We start from the raw sequence: 9,985 nt of genomic DNA on the forward strand, positions 1-9,985 counted from the left end.
AGAAACGGAGATGTGTACTGCCCCCTAGAGTCAGTCACAACTGGAAGGGGAAACCTTTATCTTTATTCTCTTTTCAAAAAGTAGAAAATATCTGTGAACTGTTTTTTTAATCTTTATGAAAGCTTCCATGCTATTAGCCCTCATGCTATTCCCAAAGATATCTCAAAACATCTGGAGCAAATTTTGGAGAAAGGTTGCAGAAGAAAAAGGAACTAGTTATGTTCCCACCTCTTTGTATTCATGGATGCTTCAGATTTTTTTTTAACTAGTTAAGGGACATGGTTTAACAATTAGTATTTTCTTAAGAAAATTCCAAAAATATTCCTTCAGAATTTGACTTTGAACCAATTCCACTTTGCCTTGTTCTCATGTGCAAACTATGTCAGAGAGGTAGAACTGAAAAAAAATCTAACTTATAAACTGCTTGTTTAACAGACTGGATGAGTTTAGAAATATGTATTTGTTGATACACAAAATGAAAAAAGGTGTCTGCTTTTGAAATTATATCCTTTATTTTTGTGTCTCTATGGCAATATACAGGTTTCTAACATGTCATCTTTCTTTCTTTCTTTTCTTTTCTTTTTTCATGTAAAAAAACCCAAACAGGTTGTAACGAACAGGGACACTCAAGAAACGCTCCTTTGCATGGCTTGTGTATTTGAAGTTTCAAACAGTGAACATGGAGCACAGCATCACATCTACAGGCTTGTAAAGGACTGAACAGTTATTTATAGACACCTTTTCAATATGACTTCTTACAAAAACACAGACTGTCAACCTCAACACTAAGTGGCAGTTTTCTTTGGCTGAGCTGTCCCCAACATTTTTCTAAACCTCATTGGGAGTGTGTTGATAAATATTGTAGCTGTGAAATTCTGGTACAGTTGTACAAATTCTTTCTTAAAACAAAGTGTTCTTTAAATTTATAAAGCCACCCTTTTGGAGGGAGACTATATTTAAGAATTTGTGGAAGTTTTAATTTGTTGTGTTAGAAAAATGTAACACAGAGCAATTGCCATGGAAAAGCTGAACAGCAGTTATAAGAATTTATGAGGTGTTTTGCCTAAATTAATAAAATCACGTTTCTAAGGTGCAAGAATGAATTTTGACTAAGCATAAATTAGCACACAAATTCTTTTTTAAAAAAAGTATCTTCCTAACTGATTACTGTGGAAAATGCAGACGAATGTAAATCACTAAATTATTTTATACTGCAACTCAATTTCTGTTTGAAGCCAAATGACAAACTTAGCCTTAAGAAATGCCTGATAGGAATGGACAGGTCCTTAAAGTAGGCAAAATATATTTTTTTTTCTTTCCCTCTATATTAAAACTAATATTCTAATTCACTGAAACTTTCAAGCAGGTATTGCAAAGCGAGAAGACTTCCTTTCTTTTACTAATTTTATCTAGTGCATTAAAATATAAAATATTTGTACTAATAAGGACATTTGATTATTTAATTAAAAGATGGCTCGTTTTGCAATAACTAGACAAATACTGAAAGATTAGACTTACAGTGTATGTAATCCTGTGTGCGTGATTATATATTATATGAAATGGTTTTGTTTTGTTTTTCTTAACAACTCAAGAAATTGCAACACCCAAATTACCAATTATATGGGATTTGAAAGTGCTATTTTTTTAATTACATTGTCAGATAAAAGCCACAACAATTATTGTAACTGAAAAAAAAAACAATAGAAGGTCTAAAACAAAAGGTTCATCTGTTTTAATGTCTTTAGAATCCTAGAAATATCTGACTTTGACAAAAGACTGACTGGTTTCCTTAAGCTAATCTTGCTCAGTGTGATCCACCAGGCTACATATGTAAAATATCAGCTATTCGTGGAAGCCACATTAAGGGCTTAATATATTTCAGAACTGTTTTACACTGACTCAGATCACTGTTTCACCTAGCTCAGGTTTGTCAGTAGGAATTGAAAGTTATTCTCTAGGATTGTGTACTGGCTAGAGAATTCTGGGAGTTGAAGTCCACATATCTTAAAGTTGCCAACATTGAGAAACACTGCTCTAGGATATCAAGCTTTTTTTTAAAGATAGATAGATGATAGATAGATAGATAGATAGATAGATAGATAGATAGATAGATAGATAGATAGATAGATAGATAGATAGATAAAAATAAGAGTCAAGACTGGACCTTCTATATATAATGCCAGCACATGGCTATATCCTTTCACCTTCTCTGAAAATTTGGAATCAGTCTGAGGGCTGTCAAGCACTTGGCTGCCCAGAATACATATTTGGGGAGCTACAAGTGGCTTGGTAGACTCTGTCTTAATGAGATTGTGTCTTAAAATTGCCATGATGAATACAGCTTTCCCCAGCCTTATGTCCCTTCAGATGGGTTGGATTATAATTCTCTGAATATCCAACCAGCACTGATGGTTGAATTTGTGACCAACTTTTCTTTTGTAGACTTCTCAAAATATTTGGCTCTATCCTTCGTCTTGTTGATCATTATCCATGTTTTTCTTTTCCTGTCCACAATTCTGTTTGTCAGGAAAAGGAACACAGCGCTCGTGCCAAAGGTCTGAACAGATTATTTGCCTAGAGCTTTCTACACACGATCTACACTTAATCTCTTCATTTTGGATCCTGTACTACAATTTCCTTTTATCTGAGCTTCCCCCACTTTTTAGATACACTATATTTCATATTGTTTAGGCACACAATCTGATTGTATCTATGTGGGGATTGTTTTTTCCTTCAGTAACATATTATGTACAAAGTCTAGGTCTTCAGACATGAGCAAGGCTGAAATGTTGCTTAATCAACATTATATTAAGACATGCAATTTAGGAAGGGTACATGCTCACAAGATGGTTAGATACATGCTTTAAGCAACTACTCTGATTCTAAGCCATCTCCTTATGTGCCATAATTCAACTTGCTGGTTTGAAATGCTGGCACAGAAAAATATTAACTACAAATAACAAGTCAGTCTGTCTTTGTTTCTTCACTTGTGGAATCTGATTTACTTGAGAGGTTCCTAGAAGCATGGCAGTAGATAAATGTTGGAATGCAATTTCCATCCTCACATATTTGCATTCCAACATCTGAGACAAGGACATAAGTTGTCATTTTTCCATCATGATGTCAATTTGCACATTTTGTCACTACACCCCCTCCCAGCCCTTTTGTGTGGGTGTTCTTGCACCTGGCAGTTCTGCTTCATAGTTCCCATTCTAAATATAGGTTTCTTTGATTTGGGTTTTGGGACTTTTTCAGGCATTTAGAATGAAAGTTTAGCCTCCAGCTATCCAAAGCTGAAAATTGAGAAAAGTTCTGGAAAGAAATACGGACACTTTCCTCCTTCATATTGATTTTACATTCATGATAGAACAACAATAGTTGCTGCTCTTGGAGTCAGAATTCCCTACAGTTTTGAAATTTTGGAGTCACTCTTAGGGGTAAATACTATTTATAACATTTTAGGCACTGTGTTAATAAAGCTTTCACAATTAAATACATGTGCATTAAAGTCTGTGAGGATGTATCAAGGTACAGTTCATCTGGAAGTTTGCGTTTTACTTCATTGTTAAAGAAAGATTGTGGTGCTTAACATCTGGAAGGCTACATAATGCTGTGGCCTTCTGTCCATGATTACATTCACCCGTCTGGTGGATTGTTACAGCACAGGGTTCCTCAAACATTTCTAACATTTGCGTTCACAAAGGTAGGAGGTTAGGCCAGCAGTAGAATGGAAGGCCAAGACTTAGAGCATTGGAAGGCTTGGTAAACTGAGCATCTTGGTAAACTGAGCAATAGATGTTAAGGCAGATGAACCTCTTGGGCTGCAATCCTGTACACACTTAACTGGGTGTAAATCCTGTTGAAATAAATAGGACTTACTTCCAGGTAGCTATGCACAGGATTGTGCTGTCAGTCATTTTGTCTGAGAGCACTAGAACCAAACATTTATGGTTGGGTGTCTTCACCTGTTTCTAACACTAGCAAAGTATCTAATAGAAGCACTGCAGGAGGAGCCCTTTATTTGAAGCACTTGGTGTTAAACAGGTCTAAAATTCTCTTTTTAACAGTCAAATATTATAAGGCTTTTGGTTTTGATGGATAGATTTATTTTAGGGGGAACAAAAAGTTTTAAAACATTAGGGTCACTTTTCACACATGAAACAGAACAGTTTGCAAAGTAGGCACCGTTTTTCTTCTTCTTCTTCTGATAATGCCTCCTGCAACATAACGTATGTAATGACTATAGAGTCTGAAGCATCCTGATGTTTCTTGATGTTCGTTTTTTGTAAAAATGTATGGGGAACTGTTTGCCTTGTCAGTCACTTATTTGTGGATGTAAACGATTCATCCCCTGAGCATGTTTCTTCCTCAAGCCTTAAGTCTGTCAAAGGTTTTGTGTGGAATGTGTGGTCCCCAAAAGCTGCCTGGCAACTGTGAGCTCTTTTGTAAGCTGGAAGCATCTCTCTTGTTACTGTTATTTGTGGTAGGAACTTCTTAATTCCAAGCTGCCAAAGCATTACAGTATGCAGTGCCTTAGTGCTATAGTAGGAGTACCTTCTAGCCTATCATGCCAATCATATGTAGTCCATTAATTTGGTTTATTTATGTATAAAAAGAATAATCTCCTAGAGGAAACCCTTTTGGTCAAAAGAAACCTTCCTAGATAAGTCAGTCCCCATTGCTACATAGTTGGAATCTTTATACCAAAATGAAACAAAACAGCTCTAGAATTTTCTGCAGAAAGTGAATTGTATAAATAATGCTGCCTTTTCCAATTCTCATGACCAAATACTTAGTTTGTGACTCTGCACTCTTGCATGCAAGTGCCTTTGGTTTTGAAGTTCCAGCTTAGAAAAGTGCTGCCATAATAATGACAAATAGTAGAGACCAAAAATATTTAGAGATCACCATAATGCCTTTGGTTTATTGGACACAGTCAAAACTAACAGGCCTCCATTCTCAAAAGAGTATCTTTTTATACTAGCATGCTTTTTTCAAATCACAGGAGTGCATAATTCTGGAAATTTAATTTCCCTCTTGTTTCTGAGGCTTTGATAACTAGCATTAAAAAAAAAATCAGTATTTCACCTTTGCCATGTCTTTCTCCATCCAGTTTGACATTTCTTCATAATTAGCAGAAAATTAAGCAAAGGACAAATGTGATTTTATTAATGTACTAACTCGTTCTGTGAAGATGGCTGTTTTTCTCCATCTTAAATTTGCACTTATTTTGTTTACAAACTTGAGCAATCAGATGTCTAAAATTGAAAAACATGGGTCAAAATGTTTCTGTCATTTAACCCATGCTTTTTGGCACCATTTTTTTGAGAAATGAGTAAGAAATATTGTTGGAAAATCCTTTAGACTGGTATTATTCAGTCTGTTACTGTCACACTACTAGACAGGCAGCTTCTTTAAATAAAGGGTGCCATTTAACACGATTTGTGAATTTGAAGAATAACACTTATTTCAAGAGGCATTGACAACGTTGATACTGATGTACTCATTCAAGAAGGCATGTGTGCATATGTGTATACATGCAGACGCACACACATGAGAAAACTGATAGCAGTAAAACCAAAAGTTGGCAGAGGGAATTGTAGCTATTCTGGTTTTAATAGTTTTTTTTTAAAAAAAAATTATTGTGCAGCACAAAGTGGTAACATTTGTGATTGTTCCCCCTCTCTCTTTCACTTGCATTCATATTAATTTTCTTGTTCTTCAAAGATTTAAATCTCCCTCACTCTCTTCTTGCATCTAATCCACTAAGGATTGTTTGGCCTCAAAAGTAAACTATATATATTTACAACTATTAAATATATCTGCTGAGACAGATATAAGTAAGGAAGTGGGTGGAGTATATTTTATTGCAAAGGAATCATTTTTATTTATTGTCTTATGTATAAAATTGAGAGAAAAAGAAATGGTACAAGTTGTTGCAGTTGAAACATAGCTTTTACAAATGTAATTTTATACTTACTTGAATTCTAGAATGGCTTATTTAGGTACTGTACCACTATGTTGTGTAATTTGCAAGTTTGATATCTATTTTCTCACTTGCTACTAGAGTCCATTCAGTTTGGCAACTCCCTTGAACTCAATCTTCCTGTTTTTATCACCTTCAAGTAACAGAGACAATTAAATGGAACAAAGGCAACCAAGAATATGAAGGTGATTTATAGAATTTCAAAAACTGCAAAGTGGTAAATTTTACAGTCTTGGCTCAACTCTTAGGGTATGCTTCATTTTTTCTAGTTTAGACATCATGCCAAACCAGGAAGAAAATTTAATGATGTTCTGGACATGGTTCACACAGTAACTGATTTAAGTTTTTGTTTAATCATGATTGTCAAATAAGCCATATTTGGCTTGATTTATGTTACACATTAAAGCATAACACACAATTTATAAAACATGTTGGCTTGGATCCCACATTGAACTAAGTAAAAATAAATCATATTGTAGTGTATGAACCAGTTTTTAAGTAATACCAAATTTTATGAAATCTAATAATTTTCCAAGTACACAGAATCAGAATTATAGAGTGGAGTCCTATATGAATCGATGTTTTATTCATTCTATACTTGATAAAACATCTGCATTGATGGCCTTTTAGTAAAAATGTCTCTTATTCAGCCTGCAGAAGCTATGCATCACAGACTATACTGTCAAATCTCTGAACAATCATATATAGTAATCAAACAAAATAACTCAGAATCATGATTTGCCTACTATATTTTATATCTCAAACCATTAATTAAGCTACCTAGAGTTGGTAGTACAGCATAGATGAGTATGAAGCAGCCATTATTAAACATCACAATTAAACACGTTAAAATAAAAACAGGTGAAATCTCAGAATCCCACGAATCTCACAAGCTGTTAGTTGGGAAGGCCAAAACAATACAAACAATTGCTTGAAGCAAGGGAGAAGATTGATGGACATTTCATGTAATTTCATTATTTTCCCCTCCTGAAAGATTTTGTATTTCCAAAAGACTGCCTGCAAAAGTTGCTGTTCAATAATTTGGATTCTAGATTACAGGGAACGAAAACCATGGTTTGGCATGTTTTCTAAACCAACCTTGTCTTTTGGCAGTTTAGGAAAATCAGTTACAAATCAATCGACTTTAACCCCATGCAAACAATCAACACATATGTGGTTCTGCTACAGGAGCGGTCAACCTATGGGTTACAACACCTCATTTGCAGTCTCTCATGGCTGGACCTGAAATGTGGATCCAGTTTTTGAGATAGTGGGCTGAAGGGTGAAGCCTTGTACCCATTTCACCCACTAAAAGTCCTCTAATCCCTCCGCCAAATGGGATCATTCTTCCCATGTTGGTGGGGGGGTTTAAGGGTAGAAGAGGCAGTATGGGCTTCTGCCTAATACTGAAAAGCAAGGTTGAAAAGTGGGGCTTCACCCCACTCTGCCCATACTTTCTACAGCCCCTGAGCATGATGCAGATACCAAGGACATCCACACAGGCTAAAAACTGGCCCATCCCTGTTCTGTAGGACAGATATACATGGCTTGTGTTGCCTTCTGCTGAAGCTGGGAAACTTCCCTGAATGCTAATCCAGGGAAGAACACTCCACCTTCTACAATATGTAGGGATCTAATTGCTTGCAATGCTCACACTCCAACTGTGTAAATAGGGATTGGAGCACCTGAGGTGGCACTGAAGCATCACTCCCTGTCCCCCTCCAAGTGGGATGTCCATAACAACATAAATTGGTTCCCATCTTTGTCTCAGGTTGATTGTTATTAATATTATCATTGCTATTATTATTTTGGTGACTACATGGTAATCTTGTTTGGTTTTCTTTCTCCCAGCCATTCCCATGAATAGAAAGACTGAAAAATTGAAAGTACAGTGTAAATTTGGATTTGTTGCTCTCCAACTGAGTAGTTACTATGGCTGTGAGAGTTTCCCCCAAAGTTGTTGTGCTGTATTGAAATGTACTCGCTTCACAAAGGACATACCTCCTCACACGGTGGTTTTCTTTTTGTTTCTCATTTTGTTTTCTTTCTTTTACATGGGCCTCTCAATCAAGGCTCCTGACTGCAAAAGAAAAGCCTACAATATGTGCCTGAAAAAGACAAAATAATTTTATAACAGTTTTTAAAACCTGAATAGCCTTTAATTTTTTAATATCAGTACATTTTATGTAAAAAAAGGTTTTCTTTCTGTTTCCTTTTTTGTTTTTATTTGACACATGCATTTGTTCACATTTGTAAATGACTTAATGGAATTCTCACTTTGTTTATTTGTGTAATGTGTATAAACTGGGTTTGTGACTTAAGCATATTCATATATGGTCAGTGGTTATTTTAATATTGTACTGCTGCTGGTTGCTTTGGGAATAGGGAAGTCAATCTGCCTTGGATGACAAAGTACCTCTTGCTTGGGCATTGAGGGAAAGCTCTATTTTAAAAGAAAAATGAACCTTGGCAAATTGTGTCTTAACATATTTTGAAGTTTTCAAAACAACTTTCTATCAAACCTTTTGGCAGTACAGTATTCTTGTGTTTGTTGTCTGTGTGTAGGTACTGGTACCTTCTTTGTTTTTAAAAACGTTTTAAGTGTCGGCTTTAAAGTGAATTTATCTTTAGTATGATAGTAATATGAAAATTATAGGGTTTGTGTGCAGAGAATTTTTTTATAAAAGTGCTTTGTAAAAAAAAATGTATTCTAGCTTTCGCGGTACATATGTGTGATACCTTTAATATCCATGACAGTTAAGTGCAATTATTTCATCACTCTAAAAATGCTATTTTTGTGTCGGTTACTGCAGGTGTTCATGTCTTTGCAAAGTGACACATTTTGATGCCTTCTTGATAAAGTGGTAGATTTTTTTGTAGCTTTCTAGAAAATTTGTATTCCTACAGTATTGATTGGAAATAAAGGAAATAAAATCATTGTCAATTTTGTTTTAATTCGCTTCAATATTGCCAGTTAGGCCCTGAGGGAGGGATTCTTTACACATCAAGTGTCCCTGATGAGCGTGCAGGCAGAGTTTGGCTGGTAGGTTCTCAGATCTTACCTGATACTTTTATCTTCTCAAAAGATAAGTACTTTCCAAAGGTGAATGTTAAATAAATCATAATAAAGGATCTTTCTATTATACATTAATGCAGGGGTCTTCAAACTTGGCCCTTTTATTATTTGTGGACTTCAACACCCAGAATTCCTCAGCCAGGCACGCTGGCTGAGGAATTCAGGGAGTTGAAGTCCACAAGTCGTAAAAGGGCCAAGTTTGAAGACCCCTGCATTAAAGCCTTATGAACAACATCTTTCAACCATCTTCAATGGTGGTAAAGAGCAAGGCATACCAACTGTATCTTACCTACATCATATCTGTTGAGTATCTCTGATGTGTGCTATTGTTGTTATCATCTTGTTGCTTGTATTGGCTTATACACAGCACAAAATTCCTCCAGGATAGAGATGAAAGGGTTGTGTAGAGGAGAACAGATGAAAATCAGACAGTGTTTCATAGAACTTGCAGAAGTTATATGAAGACCATTAACAAAACATGAGCTCCATCTGGGAAAACAAAATAAAGGTGGAAAACAATCTTAACAGCAGTCACACCTTGTCTTTCTTTCATATAAGAGGGAGGAAAGGGGAAGGGTTTTCAATGTCTGGTTTTCAATGTGTTGTTATTATAAAGTTGGCTTCTAGTATTTTTTGTGGAGTTGTTTCCCAACCTGGGCTACCTTGAAGAACTGAAAAGAACTGGCTTATCTGAAGGATATCATTGAAACCATTCAGTGTGCATACATACCTCTCTAAGCAAAGGATCACATGGAGATACTTTCCATAAAGGTACAATAGCTCAGCATACACAATGTCAAGAATAGAGCTAGTTAGTTATTTTTGGTCTTGTTCACATCTTTGGAAATGGTTGGGAATAATGAATAGGGTTTATTTCTGAGAAATCATTTTGGGGATTAAAATTAAAGAGTTCCTAAAACTGA

At 35.5% G+C, this 9,985-nt stretch overlaps 1 protein-coding gene across 9 annotated transcripts in view; it reads left to right on the forward strand.

Moving 5' to 3' along the window:
- Positions 1 to 8,930, forward strand: part of TEAD1 (TEA domain transcription factor 1) — a 240,900-nt gene extending 231,970 nt beyond the window's left edge. For all 9 annotated transcript variants that reach the window (XM_039340342.1, XM_039340341.1, XM_039340345.1 and 6 more), the window contains one exon: positions 607 to 8,930. In XM_039340342.1, coding sequence (XP_039196276.1) covers positions 607 to 720 — 114 coding nt within the window. In that variant the 3' untranslated portion in view covers positions 721 to 8,930. The remainder of the gene's footprint in view (positions 1 to 606) is intronic.
- Positions 8,931 to 9,985: the final 1,055 nt, after the last annotated feature.

Source organism: Crotalus tigris, unplaced genomic scaffold (genome assembly GCF_016545835.1).
Source record: "Crotalus tigris isolate CLP2741 ecotype Arizona unplaced genomic scaffold, ASM1654583v1 scf7180000017744.3724543626:3957646, whole genome shotgun sequence".
In the NCBI taxonomy this organism is placed as follows: Eukaryota; Metazoa; Chordata; class Lepidosauria; order Squamata; family Viperidae; genus Crotalus; species Crotalus tigris.